We start from the raw sequence: 18,492 nt of genomic DNA on the forward strand, positions 1-18,492 counted from the left end.
TGGTGTTCCCAAGACAGGCAGACCCTGTGGCGCCCACGGGGCACAGATGGCCTTCGTTCTAGGTTCTGGGGGAGGCCCCCAGAGGCAGTGGCCGAGGTGATTTTCCATCTCATCGCCGACACTCACTGCCGCTGCCGGGCTTCACAGAGGGCTTGCTCCTCCAGCGCCCTGGGGCCTCCTGGGCAGAAGGGTTTTGTAGTCAGTGCTGGTGCTGAGGACGGCTCACAGGAGCCGGCACTGGTGGAGCCCCCTGCTATCCCCGCCAACCTTACCAGCAACACGTCAGGCCCGCAGACACAGGAGCTGGTGGGGGGTGGGCGCGTGTTCTCTGGGCTGGGGCTGCTGCCGGGGCTCCCGCCCACTCATTGCTGAACTCAGCAGAGAAGCAGCAGGAACAGTGATAACTGCCCATTGGGATGAGCTAAGACACAGAATGTTAATTTGCACCACAGCCAGCACAGGGGACACACAGACTCCAAGCCTTCAGTGCAGTGGATGTGCCTCCTGTGAGAGGGGACCATGGCTCCTGGCACCACAGCTTCAAGAGGCTGGGCCGGCAGGGCTGGCAGGGCCTCAGGGCCGCATGCCGAGAGGTTCCCACTCCCTGACCTCTTACGAGCAAACGCAGCATTTGTGCGAAGCCTGCTCTTCCTCATTTTAGGCACCCCTCTCTTTAAGACGCCTGGCACTCAAACATCGGCCTGGTCCCACTTCCCTGCAGACGGGTGAGCTGCCAGCCGGCCCAGCTCACTCGGAGGCACCCCCTGCCGAGGCGCTCACTGATGAGTGAACATCGTTCACCTCGAACAAAGCGGGAAGCAAAGCCTGAACAGCAGCTCCGGCTCCAGGCAAGCAGCCACAGTTAAGAAACCCCTGACCCTTGTTTTCTGGAAAATGGCTCACCACAGAGAACCACTTCCCAGAGGCCCTGGGCAGGGCCAGCTGGACCCAGTCCTTGGGGAGCACTCTCTGTATAGAAGGGAAAGGACGCTGAACTCGGATAGTGAGCCTGGGGCCCCTCCCTGCTCTCCAACCTGAGGCTGGAGGCCACAGCCCCACGACCCCTCCTGGCGACTGAGCTGGGGATCTCACGGAACCAACTGAGAGGGCTGCTCAGGGCACAGGCAGCCTCAGAAACCCAGGTCCTGCCACATCAGCCACACGAGCTGCGGGCTACGTACACACCACCGTGCACACCCCATCTCAGGACGGGGCAGGGTGCACCCTGGCCCTGAGGCCTGCCCTAGAGGCCCCGGATGTGAAGGGATGGGCCACTTCTACCGGGCAACCCCAAGCCCTCTGCAGAGGAGCCTCCTGGGAGCAGGGAGCCTGAGGCACTGCCTGCCTTTGTGTCTCTTCCTCCAACATCGGAGGCTGCCGGGACTTCCTGGGGATTCTCCTTCGTCCTGGCCCAGTGCTGGTCTCAGAACGAACGGCGGAATAAAGAGCTGAACACAGCCTGTGGCTGCGAGAGCCGGGCAGGCGCAGTGGGGCTGGGACCTGCAGCTGGGCCTGTCGCTGATGGTGCAGGCAGATCCCAAGGATGGGCTCAGAGAGGGCCCCACCGCAAGAGCCAGAGGAGGGCCTATCAGGCATGCAGCTGGCATGGGTGGGCCCCCCCAGGCACTGTGGGCCCTGGGCCCTGTGCACCTGGACAGGCCTCGGCTCCTGAGGAGGAAGCTCGGGACAGGCACAGCTCCACTCCCAGGCACACCTGGGGGACTTGCCAGAGATCTGGGCTCCCCCACAGGCCTAGGTGGGAGCCTAGTTCCAGGCAGAAGCCCAGTCCTCAGTCCTGGGGTGACAGAGAGGCCAAGGCCAGGCCTGAGAAGGGTGGGGCCTGCACGAGGGGCTGGGACTGCCCCGATGGAGCCCTCCAGGGCAGCAGCAGTCCTGGTGCTGTTCTCGGGGGACAGGCAGGCTATGCCCTGGCACGGCAGCCAGAGAGCGGGAGAGCGGGGGAGAGACCCAAAACTTGGTAGATGGTTAAATCATGCAATTATTTTTCAGACTGCTTCTAAAACTAGAACTCATTAAAAGCTCTCCTGGAATTTTCTTTCTCTTCTTTCACTGGCACGGTGGAAAAAGCCCCTTGCACGAGACATAATAAAACCTTGGTGTGTGTGTGCCTGTGTGTTCCCTTCACTTTCCAGAATGAGAAGTCAAAACACCGCTGCATTTTTCTCTATCACACCATCTCTTCTTATAATTAGGATCTTGGCAACCATCCACCTACAAAGACGACTATTCCAGTTAATGGAGCCACCAAATCGTATGCATTTATTTGTCCACTCACCCATTTATAGCTAAAGATCAGCCAGGTCAGGCACCTTCAGGCTGTGCAATGCCAACCACAGGGCAGGTCTGCTGGGCTCTGCCTGGGGCCTTGGAGCCCTGCCTGGGCCATCTCCACATCCCATCCTCCGCCCTCCCAGGCCTGCCAGGTAGCCATGGCAACAGAGCAGCTGGCGTATTCTGAGCTCTGTACCTGGGTCAGGTGATGCCCGCTCAGGAGCTCCAGCAGGTGAGATGGGCTTGGCGAGGGAAACCCAGTGCAGACACAGAGGGGCAGGTAGGAAGAGCTGGCGGGGAGCAGACACCAGCTCTGGACCAGTGCCCCGGTGAGCCTGCTGCTGCACGCTGGCAGTGGACTGAAGGTCATGCGTCTGTTCCCTCCAACCTCTCCAGCCCAGTGAGATGAATTGCTGCCTGCCGCACACTGCTCAGGACTGGTGTCCTCAATTGGGGATTAAGTCACTGGCTCCTGAGGCGCTGGCTCTTTCCATGCCTGGCTCTGGACCTGCGGGTGGCCTTGGAGACAAATCCCACCATCCTCATCTCAGAAAGGCCAAGGAGAGTCAGCTCGCGAGCATCGCGGTGAGGATGGCCTTGTGCTGGAGTAGGGCACCTGGGCTCGAATCCCAGCCCCACGGCATGTGAGCTGTGTGACCCTGGGCAAGCAACGGGCCTGCTCCAAGCCACTGTCATCTCTGACAAAATCTGAACGTAGGAGTGTTCACTCTCACAGAGCTCTGGTGTGGGCTGAGACGCATATAAATAATGTCGGCAGGGCCCTGTCATTAAACACAGAGCCTCCACGGAGTCCCAGGATAGAAACACACTCACCCAGTCCCCGACCCAGCCCTCCTCCACCCACCCCACCCAGCACCGCCACCCACCCATTTGTTCATTCAGCAGCCACTGGGTGCCAGGCAGCGTCAGGCCGGTGAGCTGCTGCGAACACAGACGTGACCGGAACAGGCAACGCCGCTGCCTCCACGGGCTTACGTTCGAGTGGCGAGAGATGAATCCTTACAAGAGAACCCAACAGTGTGTGGGGCGAGCACGGGAGTGGCGGGGGTTAGAGGGCATCCCTGGAGTCAGGGCCTGCAAGTGAAAGGGAGCCAGCTGCTCAGGCGTCGGGCGTAGGGTGCTCTGGGCCTCGGACAACAGGAACCAAGAGCAGGGGTGGCTGGGCCTGCCCAGGGAACTGTGAGATGTGGGGTGAGGAGTGAGGGAGAGGACAGTCCATTGGGAATACGGGGTCAGCTGCCTCTCCCTCGGACGGTCACAGCAACGCACGCCACCCCCGCCCCCCTCCACCTGCTTCAAGCAGAATGTGATAGAAGGGACGCAGTAGAGTTTCTGAGGCTCGGCTTCCTTCTGGCTCTGCCGGGGTCCTGGCAGCATCCTCCAGGGCCCAGCCTCCATGCCGGGAGGAAACCAGGCCGTGGGAGAGGCCAAGCGTGGAGCTCCGGCCCAGAGCCCAGCCTGCGTCCCAGCCAGTAGCCAGAACACCAACACGAGACAGGGGCAGCCGAGCCTTCCCGAGAGTCTCCACCCTTGGCTGTCCGAGCTAGTGGACAGGGAAAGCAGTCTCAGCTTTGCCCCGTTGGATGTTCTGACCCACAGAACCCACAAGCTTCCCCCGCGGAAGCGAGGCGAGGGCCGGAGAGGAATGGCGGAGTGCCGAGAACCAGTGGTGGGCCGTCAGGGGCGACACCCTTTTTCATGGGAGCTTTTGAAGATGGGCATGACTGCAATGTGCTTGCTGATGGGCAGAATCGGAAGAGGGGGACGGGAGGGCCCATGATCGGCGTGTGGAGGCAGTGGGGGTGGCGGGGCATGGCCAGGGCGGGAGCCACAGGCTAGCTGTGGTGCAAGCAGCTCACCCAGGGCCCCGGGAGAGGAGGCCGGCCAGGCCCCAGGAGGCTGTGGAGGCGCTCTTCTAAGGGCTTGTTTCTCCGTGGAATGAGAAGCAAAGTCAAGGTCAACGTCACCAGTGGGGTGAGGACAGGAAAAGAGAGCACACATGAAACAAACCACGGGAAGACTGTTACAGGCCCCCAGGACGCCACCTAAGCCCCAAAGCGCATTGAGCATGGAGCCCTACTCCTGGCTGCACCAGACCCACCAAGGACCTTTCAGAGCCCCAAAGAGCCAGTTCCCAGCCCTATCCCAGACCAACGTGGGCAGAACCCATTTCGCCAGGTGCCCCGCCAGTGTGGATCCACAGCCCCGCACCACCACAGAAGCACACCCCTGTCAGTCGGGCTCTTCACGGGGTGGCAAGCTCCACCTCCCCCACATTCTGCACACAGCACGTGGAGGGTCACCTGTCAGACCACGGCTTGCCTTTCCTGCCCCAGAAGCCCCAGGACCCCACATGAAGAAATCCCGGGACTCCGGCACTTCCTAGTCTTGAGTGCTCTCCTTCCTCAGGAGTCCCCAAGAAAACGCAAACCCCTCCCTTGAGCAGCCGCACCGCAGGCCAGCGGCAGCATCTGCTGCTCTTCTCAGTGGCACCGACACCCCAGCTGGCAGCAGTGCAAGGCTAACCCCTTAGCGGACAGTGAGCTGCTGAGCCAACAGCAAAGCCCAGGGTTCACCTCCTCACCCCAGAGCTTGGCCGCATTCCCGAGGCAGAGGGCCGGGACGCTTGAAGGAGGGAGGGGCAGGTGGAGAGCCCCAGTGCAGCAGGAGGGTGGGTGTGGGGCACGTGGACAGCCACGGCCACACCTCCTGGCCCAAGTTCCTCCCAGGCCTGAGTTCTCGCCAGGCAGTTACACTCCACCGTGGCACTTTCACCCTGAGGCCAGCAAAGGCTGGTGTCATTGTGCCCATTTTACAGATAAGTAAACCACGCTCCAGGAGAGACCTGCCCAGGGTCACGTGGCCCAGTGGTATGGCTGTGCCTGAGCCTGGGATCCTGGACCAGCACCTACTTCTCCTTGGCTAGAAGACGCCTGAGGCCTGCCGGCTCCCCTTCCCAAGGGGACAAGGGAGCTTCCTGGAGACCTGGCTGTCATCCCTCCCACCAGCCTGGCAGCCAGACAGCTCTAGCCACCTCGGATCGAGGGTCATCTCCTGCTAACTGGGTGCTATTGGTGTTCAGACGCCACCTGTTGGCTCTGCCCTGGAGCATCTGCCCACACACTGCGGGGATGCATTTCAGCCCTACGGGGCCCTCAGCAAGCAGGAAGTGGGGCTGCAGTGGGGGCAGCAAGCAGGAAGTGGGGCTGCAGTGGGGGCAGCAAGCAGGAAGTGGGGCTGCAGTGGGGGCAGCAAGCAGGAAGTGGGGCTGCAGTGGGGGCAGCAAGCAGGAAGTGGGGCTGCAGTGGGGGCAGGGGAGGAGTGGCCACACTGGCCCAGCCTTGGCACTAAGCTTCCCCTGGCCACCGCGGCCACCCTATTCTTCATCTTGGCCAAATAAAAAAGGTTACCTAGGCTCCACCTGGAGGGGCAGGGGCAGGGACAGGGGCAGGGGCAGGGGCAGCCCACCCAGGGGGCAATGAGGAGAGGGAGTAAGGGAGCCCAGGGCGAGGAGGAAAGAGCAAGCTGCTACAGGGTCTGCAGAGGGCCGGGACCCCCTGGGGACCTCAGAGGATGCAGAGTGGCCAGAGGGAAGGTGGAGGGTGGTGTGAGGAAGGGCACTGGAGGTGAGAAGCAGCGAAGGCCAACAGGGTGCCCAGGGCCCCTGGGAGAATCGAAGGGCATGAGTTTGCAGGGACGAGGCAGGGATCAATCACCTCACTAACACCTGGGGCAACAGCAAGGGCCCAAACACCAGGCTGAGGGTTATCCTTTGTCCTTCATGCCCTCACCCACAGCGTCACACGGACTGGTTTGCAAAGCACTTTGCAGTCACTACCTCAAGGGCCTTCTCATTCCCAACCACCTGGCAGGAGTCGGAGACCAGGGCTCAGAGAGTGGCCTGGGAGGCACTGGGCACAGTTCTGGCCTGGGCTCCTGGTGGCAGCTGGCGGCCTTGCTGTGTGGCCATGGGCACCCTGCTTCCTCTGGGAGTCCCGCAGCTCAGTGCAGAGGGTGGAGGCAGCTGTCCTGGAAGCCAGCTCTCTCCCAGCCAAGGCCAAGAGGAGGTGGGGCCGGTCAGCAGGGTCCATACAGGGCCGGCACAGCTGCGGGTGCTCGGAGGGCCTGGTTGGACAGGCAGTCAGCTGAGGGTCAGCAGACAGCCCTACGGAGGAGCTGCTGCTGCGAGGATGGGCAGTGGCTCCTGGACACGACCTAATTGGATGCTCAGACACCGCCTCACCCACACTGGGGCTCGCACTGCTGCTCAGACACAATTAAAGCTCACACTCCCGGTGATGAGATGGGAATGGCCTCTCCATCTTCTCCCCCATCCAGACAGGGCCGCTGGCCAGGAGGCTGCCAGCCGCCAGCACTCGCCTCCGCGGCACCTGGATACCCAACACCCGGAGTCCTGGGAGGCTCGGGGCTCCAGCCCGGGACCAGCACCAGGGGCTACCCAAGGCTGGAAGGCCAGAGACAGGATACCTCAGCTCAGGCAGGGAGAGGAGCCCCAGGGAGGCGAGTGAGTACACAGTGGAGACAGGCAACGCCCCGGGACCCCATGAGCCTTCTCCCACCCGAGCAACCCATATGCAGACTCAGCTCCCATGTGACTGGCACGACCCCTCCCACCACGACCCTCACCTGGGAGATGGCGGGCAGCCCCAGGTGAAAGGTTCAAATGCCAGTGCTGCCAGGCCCTGCACCCTCCAGAGACAGATGGCACTCGGGTCGGAGTCAGACTGCCTGGGTTCCAGCCCTGCGGCCTCCCCCACTGGGAAGGGGGCATGGTGTCCTCCCTGGAGGGGGCTTGTGCACTGAGCCGGCCCCAGGTCCTGTTCACTCTCGGGAGGCCGCTCTGCCCCTCTAACACCCCTGTGTACGCAGCTGTGTACGCAGCTGGAGCAGAGCTGGCGGAGAGTCCCGGCACCCTGGAGAGGGCCAGGGCCCCATGCAGGCCAAGGACGGCTGCACTGTGGCCAGTGAACAGGTCATGCAACGCATAGGGGGCAGGCCCCCCTCACTGGCAGCCCTCAGCCTCCACCGGCCCCTGGGTGGCTCCACTTCTGCTCTCAGAGGAACTTTAGTATATTTATCAACTCCATTCCTACACAGGAGAGAAAAAGGAAGATGCCCAACATAAACCAGGAAAGAGAAACGTGGCCTGGTGTGCTTCCGGCTGGGCCGTCCATCGCCCAGACTCAGGCTGGGAATGCTCTGGGGCTGGCCTAGCCTCTCCCTGCACCTCCAACCCCCTGCGCTCACCACAGCCCTGCAGCATGCTCTGCAGGACACCCTGTGGGCAGGGATGAGATGCTACCTGTGGGACCTGAGTCCATCCTGGATGCCAACAGTGAGGGCTCAGGACAGGCCTAGCACTGGGGGCTGGCTATCATCAGGGAGGGGCCGGCCACTGTCATGGGAGGGGGGAGGTCACTCATGGGAGAGAGGCAGTCACTGTCACGGGGGAGGGGGTGGTGACTGTCATGGGGGAAGGGTGGTCATTGTGGGGGAGGGGGCGGTCACTCATGGGGGAGGGGTGGTCACTGTGGGAGAGAAAGGTGGTCACTATCATGGGGGGTGGTCACTACATGGAGAGGGGGTAGTGACGGCCATGGGGGAGGGGGGTGGTCACTACCATCGGAGAGGGGGTAGTGACAGTCATGGGGGAGGGGGGTGGTCATTGTGGGGGAGGGGGTGGTGACGGTCATGGGGGAGGGGTGGTGACGGTCACAGGGAAGGGGTGGTGACTGTCATGGGGAGGGGTGGTGACTGTCATGGGGGAGGGTGGTCACTGTCATGGGGGAGGGGTGGTCACTGTGGGGGAGGGGGTGGTGATGTCACGGGGGAGGGGTGGTCACTGGAGGAAGGGCGGTCACTGTCTTTTGGGGCACTGGCCAGTTTGACACGTCGGTTCTACAAGTACTGGCAAGTTGCTGTGGAGCCCACTACTCCAGGCTCTGGGGATGGGGCTGACCCCAGGCAGGCAAGGGCCGCTCACCTTCTGTCGGGGCAGGAACCAATCAGAGACTCCCCGTGGGAGGCGGACAGGGAGCTAGGGCAGTCGAGGGCAGTGGGGAGGGCCTCCCTGAGGAGGGAACACGGTGGAAGCAGCAATGCCCAGATCGGGGCAGGGTGCTCAGGGGCATATGGAAGCCAGCAGGGGTCCTCAGAGTGGGTCTCGACGGTCCCCACAGGCTCCCCAGGACGGGGCAGGACACCCTCACTCAGAATCCGACTGCACCAGGCCTGGGGGGGCCAAGGTCACTTCCCAGAACTGAGGCTGGCCTGCTCTCCACTGTCTCCCGTGGGTGGCCTCTCAAGCCAGCCACATGGCACCCCATGGTTCCTCTGACAGGCCGTCACCTCCACAGGGCCTGTGGATGCCCCACGGGGCCCGCTACACTCTGCCTACGGCCACACAGGCTGTCCCAGCTGGCAAGTCCCTGAGGACAGAGAGCGACTTTCCATCTGCCCATTTCACAGATGAAACGACTGAGGCAAATCGGGGTTCAAGGTCACCCAGCCAGTGAGTGGACAGGGGCCTAAAGCCAGGACAGCATGTCCCCAGTCTGGCCCTTTGTTTTGTCCCAAGGACGAAGCTGGGGAGGAGGACAAAGGAAAGGGATGCTGGGCGTGGCCATCTGTCCCAGTGGACAGGAGCCCCCAACACAACCCCGAACTGCAACCTGCCTGACAGCAGCGGCGGACGCTCGAGGAGACCAAGAGCAAGGCGGAAAGTGGGCACCGGGAATCACGCAACACTGGCCCACTGCTGTGATACTGCTTCCCCTCCCCGGGCCTCAGCTGGCCCTTGTGTTCACACCCCCACTAGCCACCTAGTAAGTCATTGAGGGCTGGCCACAAAGGAGGCTCTCTCTCAGACGCCAAGTCTGCCCTGGGAGACTCCTCAACCTATAAAATCTTGCAAATCCCAAAGCCCCCAGTGAATGTGGGAGGAGAGATGAGGGGATGAGGGTGCTGGCTTCCACAGGAAAGGGCTACAGCCAGCCGAGGTGCGTAACACAGTTCCACAAAACTCTGCCGCCCACACCCCCGAGCCCTGTGCAGGCTGCAAAGATGGCTCCAGAGCAATCGGGCCTGCAGGGCCTGGCACATGGAACCTCCGCTGCGTCACAGCCTCTCACGCATCACGTTGGAGTTACTGTCACCGGGACCTGCTGCAGACCGGGGGTGGGCTTCCTAAAGGCTAATGACAATTTGCGTTTTGTTTTTCCCATTTTCAGAGAGCAAAGGGAGGGAGTGGTGCAGTGAGGTGTGCGGACGCCTTCCAGGAAGGACTCCCACCCCGCCACCCTCCGTCCCGCGCCTGCTGTTTGCTGGCATGAGGATCCACATCCTCTGCGTCACCCCCATGCTGCAGACAAAGAAACTGAAGCTGGAAGGGCCAGGCTGGCCATGGGGCCTGCCCACTCCGCACCACTCCTAGTCCCCCCTGCTACCCACCCTCTGCACAGTGCTGAGCTGTGAGGGACCCCGAGGGCCACAGGCAGAGCCCGGGCCACCTGCATCCTCTGGTCTAGACGCAAGCCCAGGCCCTTGAGTGAATTCAGTTCAGCCCAGAGCCCCAGCTTTCCTCCCGCCCTCACCCAGGCCTCTCCATCTCTGAGCTGGACGACTGCAGCGGCCTCCACGTGGGGCGCCCTTGCCCCGGGAAAGGCTGCTGCTCAGCCCACACTCACCATACAGAGCGCCAGAGGGAACCCGGGGCCAGGACTGCCGGTTGGACAGGCCCTCACACAGAGGACTGCGGACGGGGCAGCCAGCCCCAGCCTCCACTCCGTTGAACCCCATCCTGGGGTGGCTGCACCGGCACGAGCCCTCACCAGGCCCTGGGAGCGGGACTCCCAGGCCAGGACAGGGAGAAGCCAGCCCCTCAGGTGAAGGCGCCACACCGGAACCCCAAGACCCGTTCCATAGATGCTGCTGAGTGAGCGCCAGCAGGCTGGAGGTGGGCCAGGAGCCACGCCTCTCCCTGGATGCTGCCCTCTAACGGCCTCCTCACGCCCGCAGCCCTCTGTGGGGCTTTGGGCTTTTTGGCAGAATGAGCTTCTGTGAGCGACCTCCACTCCTTGGACTTAATCAACAAGCAGCGCCTCCTCTCTGCTCACGCCACTCTATGCCCCACAGGGAGGGCTGAGCCTGAGCTGCCCGAGGGGCTGTGACTGGACCTTCCCGGAGGATCTCGATTCCAGCACAAAGGGGAAGCGGGTCGTCTGCCTCTCTAGATGTGGCGCCTTCGGGGCAGTGCTCCTGGAGGACTCACGAGCGCCCGTTTCTCTGCTTCTCTGGGAACAGTGGGCCTCGCTGCGCCAGCAGGGAGGGATGGAAACCATCTCTGTGCTTCGGGTGGTTCTCTGGAGCATCTCAGCAGCAGCAAAGGGCTCGTTCAGCCCCAGAGAGAAGCCCCCGAAGCAGCCTCCAGCCAGGGCCACAGGCCCAGAGCTGGCCCCTTCCTCTCCGGGGAGCCCGAGGACAGGAAAGGGTGAAGGGGAGGACACCTCACAGAGGAGGCGGGGGCCCCGAACACAGGTCTTGAGAAATGGGTGCTCCTCCACCACAGCAGAGGCAGGGAGGTGGGGGCCACAGAAGTAAGGGGCAAAGGAGAAGGGGCTGAGCCCCAGCACTGTGGGGCACTCCCTTCCTTCAAGAGTGGAAGGCCTGCTCCCTGGGAGAGCAGAACCAGCCACAGGTCCTAACCCAGTGACTTAGCTGACTTACTGCCAGGCCTCTGCTTTTCTAGAAGAGTCAGCTCTTAGCAGACATCTGCTCTGGAAACCCAGCCTCCAAGAGCTTCAGAGTGGGCAGGCCCTAGTGCCTTCTGCAGATGAGGGGCCAGAGGAAGGGAAGGACGTTCAAGGTCACACACAGACTCAGATCCCACCGCCAACAGAGCGGATCCCCACCACGCTGCCTGATTGATGTGTTCTATGTATACTCAGGCATCGAGGGAGAAGAGGCTCATTCACACATGCATGCACTTACACATGCATGCACACACGTGCACTCACACATACAGGCATGCACTCACATATGCACGCATACATGCACGCACACACACGCACTCACACATGCATGCACTTACACATGCATGCACACACACGCACTCACGCGTGCACTCATACATGCACGCACACCCACTCACATGCATGCACACACAAGCACACACACTCATACATGCACTCACATGCATCACACACACACGCATGCACTCACGCACACACATGCACACACACACACACACATGCATACATGCATGCACTCACACACACATACACACATGCCCAGACTCAAGTGCCTCTTGGGATACTCTGTTTTAGCAACTGCCTCAAGGAGATTAACCATGGGCTAGAGACACATTTGGCAGCAGGTATTACACATGTGTAAACTTTAAAGAAACGAAAAATAAGCAGCATCCAATGCCCACTCTACAGTTGCACCCCGACAGCTCACCCCACCACCTGCTGGTAGCACCACCAAATTGCAGGTTCGGTTCTGAGCAATTTATTCAACCTTTCAAAAAAAAAGTTACTGGGAACTGCATTAAGCACCAAATCATCTTCATTAGAGCTAAACAGCCTCCTGGAAGTCTAACCACACAGCAAATGAAATGGCCATGGTGACTGAGAGGCTACCCCAGCATAGACCCCAGCTCCTGGCCAGAGGGCTGTGCCCTATTAGGGAAACCCAGGAAGGAGGGGATGGGGATGGGGCTCCCAGACTCCCATCTCTCCCTTATTGGACCAGATGGCCAGAGAGAGGTGGTTAGAATGGGCAAGGCCATGGAGGCCTAGTTCCAGCCCCTCCAGGCCAAGGGCAAGCAATGGTGCAGCAAGGCTGGCACCTGGGCTCCCCTGGTCCCCGGCCTCCACATGTAGAGCACGGAGAGTGCGCACGCTTGCCCGTGCCAGCCTCACCTCCATCTGCAGGATGGCCTCCTCCCGCAGCCGGATGGCCTCCAGGTCCTCCTCAGTGATGTCCGGGAGCAGCACCTGCTCCTGGCCCTGCCACATGTTGTCACTCCCATTAAAGACCTTCTCATCAGCAGCCAGCTCGGCAAACGGGGCCTGGGGACTCTGCTGGTGACAGACAGATCTTGTTAGCACTGACCCCTCCCATTACCACCACACCCCAGGCCCAGATCTTATCAGCACCGACCCCCCACCCATTACCACCACGCCCCAGGCCCAGACCTTGTTAGCACCGACACCCCCCATTACCACCACGCCCCAGGCCCAGACCTTGTTAGCACCGACCCCCCCCATTACCACCACGCCCCAGGGCCAAGTCTTCCCATGGCTCCCAACAGGCCACCCAGCTCCGTCTCGAGATGAGGCCACAGATGCTAGGCCTTGGCCTCCCATGCCTCTGGGAATTGGGACCCCCCAGAGCTTTGGGCAACGTCATGCACACTGTGGGGGCAGGAGAGGAGCTGGGGGGCTACTGTGAGCAGTGGGCCAGGGTCACAGGCGAGTGGACCCTGGTCCCCTTTTGGCACATGCCCCCCTCTCTGGCCATCCCAGGCCTGTGTAAGGAGAACTTGTGAGCCCTATGGCCCCACGCCAAGCCAGGGCTGCCCTGTCCTTGGCCAGATGGAGGACACGAGAGCAAAACGTGGCCCCGACCCCAGACAGCACAGTCTACCTCGTGTTCCCAGCTTTTGGGGGTGACAGGCCCTTTGTGAACCGCCAGAAAAATGCCCCTATGCACATAAACACAAATTCTACCTCTTTATTTTGGGGGCTGTGAGCCCAACGAAGGCCCCATCAAGGAACCAGTTAGAGAGCCAGGGGCAGGCTGCAGCGCGGGGCTCAGAGATGAGGCGGGACTGCAGGCAGGGCACAGGTGCACCCGCAGGAACCCAGAGGAACCCGCCCTCCCGTGACAGCCTCAGGGAGCAAGCCTGAGAGGTTTTTGGAATTTGTTTTCATTCCTTGTTAATTTATTTGCCACATTTTAAATTCAACAAAATGGTGCTTTTCCCTTCACTATCTCCATCTGCTCTCTGAGGGGACGATCTGGGTCTGAGGTGGGGGCCTTCTGCGGCCATGAGCCTGTCGCTGGGCATCAATCTGGGCCTCCCAGGCGCCGGTCACCTGGGAAAGACCACAGACGTCAGTCCCCGGTGTCGTCAGCACCCCCCATCAGGTCCCAAGTCGGGGTGTAGGGGCCCGGGAGCAACCAGCAGAGGGGAGGGTGGGCAGGAGGCAGGAAAGGTCCATGCTGCAGCCGCCCCCTCCAGGTGCACGTGTTCGTACCGAACTGAAAACGCAACAGTGGCGATCCCACCCCACAGCCCTTCCTCCCCTCCCGTCAGGAGGCCGCAGTGCCCCCATCTGCCCTGCCCACGCCAGCGGGCCTTCCTCCCCTCCCGTCAGGAGCCCGGCCGCAGTGCCCCCACCTGCCCTGCCCACGCCAGTTGGGCTGCCTTCATGTTAGGAAGGTCTGTGTGGTTGTGCGTGTGTGACTGTGAGTGCCTGTGTGGTTGTGGGATGTGTGACCATGTGTCATGGTGTGTGTGAGAGGGAAAAAGGGAGACAGGAAAAGGCACCAAGAATGGGCAGAGCAGAAAACCAAGGTGGCGGCTTGGCCAGGACCGGCCTCACCACGAGCACCTGCTCCACTCAGCCGTGCCCCCTCATCTTCCTGAAAACTCTGCAGGGAGGAGTCAGGGCCTCCACAACAGCCGAGGACCCCGAGGCAGAGCACGGTGGGGCTGTGCTAAATCAGGGCGAGCCCGTGGGGCTCTGCAGCAGCGCCTGCTCTCAGACACACATCAAGGTTCGGTGAGCGCAAGGACAAGGTGACAGTGGTGGGGATGGCTGACAACGAACAGTGCCACGTGTGCCAGGCCCACTGATGCTACGCCAACCACTGCTACCTTTACTTGCTCCTCATTCTCCTGGGGCAGTGTAATGACCCTCCGCCCCACCCACCATCCGGGAGACTTAGGGAGTTCACAGCCACCCAAGCCACTCTGCAGCGAACGTGCAATTCGGCACACCTGGCCAGGCTGCTGCCTCCTGCAGCCCTCAGAAGCAGACCCATGGCACCCTCAGCCCCACTCCCAGATCCAGCTTCCCCTCAGCTTCACTCATGCTGTGCCCACACACACACCCCCTGACACAAATCCTGGGACCACCCTCCCTGCCCAGGCAGGCGCTCTCCCAGCTGACTCGTCTGGCCGCTGGTCTTGGCCCAGTGGGCGTCACCAGGTGTCTGGAGAGGAGGATCTGACAGAGGTGGGGGCTGTGCCAGTCCCAATGCCTCGGGGCCTTCTGTGGCGGTGGGGCAGGAGGCACAGTGGCTGGGCCTGGAAAAGAGCCCCTGCTGGGACAGGACTCTCAGGATGGGGTCCGCCCAGTTCACACCAGAGCTGGGGACTCAGCCACAGGCCCCCTCCCCGCCCCCCCCCCCTCCCCAGCCCTCTGCAGGAACACAATCAGTCCCCTCCCAGGTCTGGGAAAGATGCCTGCGAAGTGCGAGGTCCCAGCCAGCTTTGCACCTCTGCTCATCAGGGCCCTCAGGCAGTGTGGACAGCTTTGCCAGGTCCTAGCCTCTGAGGGCACAGGGCCCTGCCTAGGTGTCGTCTTAGGCATGAGATCTGGGTACAATGTGTGAAACTGACTGGGAATGGGAATCCAGGCTAGACCTGGGGTGCAGGCAGCCTCTCTGCCTCATCTCTCCCCACTGGACCCTGCTGGCCTCCGCCGTGCCTAGGGACAGCACTGTCCAAGAGCAGCCGGCCATGCAGGCCAGGAGGCAAGGCACGGTGAAGGGTCCTGTCAGCGCTAGGCACGGAGGCACTACGGGTACAGCCGCCACCTCAACCCATCCCACTCACGTCCAGAGCCCTTGCTGTGCCCCTCCCGTGTGTGGGCATCTGGGGACATGGGCTGCAGGGCAGCCTGGCTCACGGGACCTGCTCTGTCGGCTCCCCCAGTGCTCGGGGACTATAACCTCAGTTGCCCTGCAAGGAAGCTGCAGAGGCTGCAACTTGCTCATCTTCTGCCCTTTCCCGAACTGAAAGCCGCCTCACCGTGCCATGCAGCTCAGGGTGGGCACGTGCAGAGACCCCAGGCCAGAGGAAGTTCTGTGAGCACTCCTGGCGAGGCTTCCCGGTGTGGGGGTCTCACCTCCCCTGAGGCAGTCACTGGCCCCGCCTGGCTTCCCAGCAGGTGCTGCTCCCAAAAACCGCCCAGGCTGGGTCACATTTATGCCCAGGGCCTGGTGAGGTGCCCCCGCCTCCCGAGGCCCAAGAACCCTCTCTTGGCCAAGGTGGGGAGAGGACTGTGCCTTGGCTGCTGGAAGGAAGACCCCAGACACCACACAGGAGACGGAGGGCTCCGCCCCGTCTCACATGCTTTTCTTTCCAGGAACACCCATGGGGGGCCCATGGTGCCCACCCTATGCCAGTCACTGGGACTGGAGCAGATGGACAGGTGACAACCCAAGTACGGACAGATGAACCCTGGCTGGGCACCGAACCAGTGGATCCACAAACAAGCACTTCATTGCGTTTCTGGCAGAAGCCACCCCAGGCAGGGGCGAGGCTAGGAGGGCTGTATGCTGGTATGACTGCATCCAGGATGGGGCGGCGGGGCCCCTCACTAGTCCCCACACTCTGCCTGAGACAGCTGGTGACAACAGGACCAACAGCCACAGCAACCTTGGAGGGACGTGGCATGAGGCTGGAGACAACAGGACCAACAGCCACAGCACCGGCCACCCCTGGAGGGACACGGCATGAAGCTAGGTGCTATTTCCTTTCTCCCATTTCCTCAGGCCCCTCGGCAGGGGCACGGCCACCCTCGTCTAAAGGATAGCTTGTCCAGGTCCCGCAGGTGGGATGGTGAGGCTGCCCTAGCCAGGTTCTCCTTCCCAAGCCAGCTTCTTCCTACACACCACCCTGACACGGGTAGAAGCTAGCAGAGAGGCCTTTAAATAAATAAATACGTGGACAGATGAATATAAAATAAAAGATCTAAAAAATCTGTTGACAAGCGCAACTCGTCCAAGGTGGTAATTATCACCTCCCCTTCCTGGAGTGGGCGGGAGGAAGTGAGCAGTGCCTGGCAGTGGGAGCCCAGGGAGGCGCTGGCCCCGTGCCAAGCCCAGCAACCCCAACGCCTCCTTCCTACAGCTCCAGCCCCTAGGCTTCCGGGGCGCTTGCAGAAAGAGCCTGGGCTCAGGTTCCGGCCCAGCACTGGTGCCGGCTGTGAGGCCCCAGGCATGCCACGCACTTCTCTGGGCCTCACTGTCCTCATCTGTAGAATGGGAACAGTGGCATTCACAGCCCTGTGGTCTATGCCCCTCAAGCTCCATTCACACGGTCTGACCCCTCATGTCTGCAGAGCACAGCAGGCGCACACCTCACTCCACCAGGAGCCCCTGAGCACGAGGCTCTCCTAAGGTGCGAGGGCTCAGGAACACTGCCCTTCACTTCTTGTGTGGGCCTGGGGAGGGTCCTCAGCGTCCCTGAGTCTCCAGCTTCACTTCCAGGGGATGGAGCTGACCTCACCACGTCCTAGTGTTGCCTGGAGAGCTCGAGGTGAAGCACACGAGGCTGCAGCACACAGCAGAGATGCCATGAGATGCCACCTTCCTGACTCAGGTAGGAAACCAGGCTGAGCTGCGCTTTTCCCAAGTGCTGCAAGCTACGGGGCAGAGATGCTCCTCCCAGGGGGACATGGCCATACACGTCCCTGGAGAGCAGCATAAGGGTTGAGCACAGCCTCCTGCCTGCCAATGGTGACAGGCCCTATAACAGCCCCACTGACCGGGATCCCGTGGCCTGGGTAAAGTCAAAGCCCCCAGGTAAACATAATGAACTGTTAAGGTAAAAGGTCCCCGGGGCAGCCCGGCTGGTGTGCCCGAGGACGGAGATGCAGGAGCTTGCCCTCAGCCCTGACAGCAAACAGCCACAGGCACGGGGGCCGGAGAAAATGTGGTCCCTCCTACGATGAAATCCTCCAGGGCAGCTAATGCGGGCGAGTGAGACGGCCGGGTGAAGGCACCATAGGACGTTCTGTGTGACATGAGTGAGACACCCGGGTGCAGAAGGCACCACAGGACGTTCCGTGCGACGCCCAGGTGCAGAAGGCACCGCAGGACTTTCTGTGCAACATGAGACACCTGGGTGGAGAAGGCACCACAGGACATTCTGTAAGACGTGAGTGGAGGACCCGGGTGGAGAAGGCACCACAGGACGTTCTGTAAGACGTGAGTGAGACGCCCGGGTGGAGAAGAAACCACAGGACGTTCTGTAAGACGTGAGTGAGGCGCCCGGGTGGAGAAGAAACCACAGGGCGTTCCGTGAGATGTTCCCTGGACTTAGGGGTTTCAGTGACAGCTCCCCAGGAGCTGCGGGCAGAGGGTGCCGGGCACCCATGGAGACCTGCCTCGGATCTGTGCCTTGGGATTGATGCCACCTCCTGCATGTGGAGAAGGGGGAAGCTCAGGAGGACGGGGAGGGCGCAGGGGTGGGAGGGGGGTGCAAACGGGGCTCCATGTGGACGTCCAGGAAAGCAACCGGGCTGGGGTGCGGGCCGTGTGGATGCCCAGGAAGGCGGCAGGGCTGGGGTGCAAGCCATGTGGGCACCCAGGAAGGCGGCCAGGTTGGGGTGCGGGCCAGAGGAGACCCCGCAGGTGCTTGGTCTCCCTCACCTCCACAGCGGGAGGATCAGGCGGCCTGGTGTCGCTCTCCCCAGCAGTGCAGGACAAAAGCCAGGGGAGGAAGAGATGGCTTAGATGCCCGGGTCCCTCTGCAGCCTCCTCCTGAAAGGCTCACAAAGCGCTCCTTTATTCTCCTCACAAAGGCCCAATTTGGGTCTTGAGCTCCGAGGCTGGGATTAGGGATTTGCTGGCAAGGTGCTGGGGCCAGCGCAGAGGGGACGGCCCTGTGATAGTTTTCCAGCTCGAGAGGCAGACGGACAAAGGCGGCTTTCTCCTCCCCGCAGGGCTCAGGGCCTGGGTCCCTGTTTCAACACGTAGGGAAGAGACATGCTCTAACGTGAGTGCTGGAGACAAGGCACACACGGTTTCCCGTGGGAAGAGACTCCGCTCTGCCAGGCATTCAGAAAGCAGGGACCCGAGGCCGGCACTGAGGGCTCTCCGAGGCTCTGGGAAGGAGACCACTTTCTCATGCACTCCGAC

General features: G+C 61.7%; 1 protein-coding gene across 12 annotated transcripts in view; it reads right to left on the reverse strand.

The window, feature by feature from the left end:
- Positions 1-18,492, reverse strand: part of TSNARE1 (t-SNARE domain containing 1) — a 136,397-nt gene that overhangs the window by 18,441 nt on the left and 99,464 nt on the right. For 10 of the 12 annotated variants that reach the window (XM_030795093.1, XM_030795100.1, XM_030795097.1 and 7 more), the window contains one exon: positions 12,255-12,416. In XM_030795093.1, coding sequence (XP_030650953.1) covers positions 12,255-12,416 — 162 coding nt within the window. The remainder of the gene's footprint in view (positions 1-12,254; positions 12,417-18,492) is intronic. The other 2 variants (XM_030795104.1, XM_030795095.1) reach the window with 1 other exon arrangement.

Source organism: Nomascus leucogenys, chromosome 16, assembly GCF_006542625.1.
Source record: "Nomascus leucogenys isolate Asia chromosome 16, Asia_NLE_v1, whole genome shotgun sequence".
NCBI classification, from domain to species: domain Eukaryota; kingdom Metazoa; phylum Chordata; class Mammalia; order Primates; family Hylobatidae; genus Nomascus; species Nomascus leucogenys.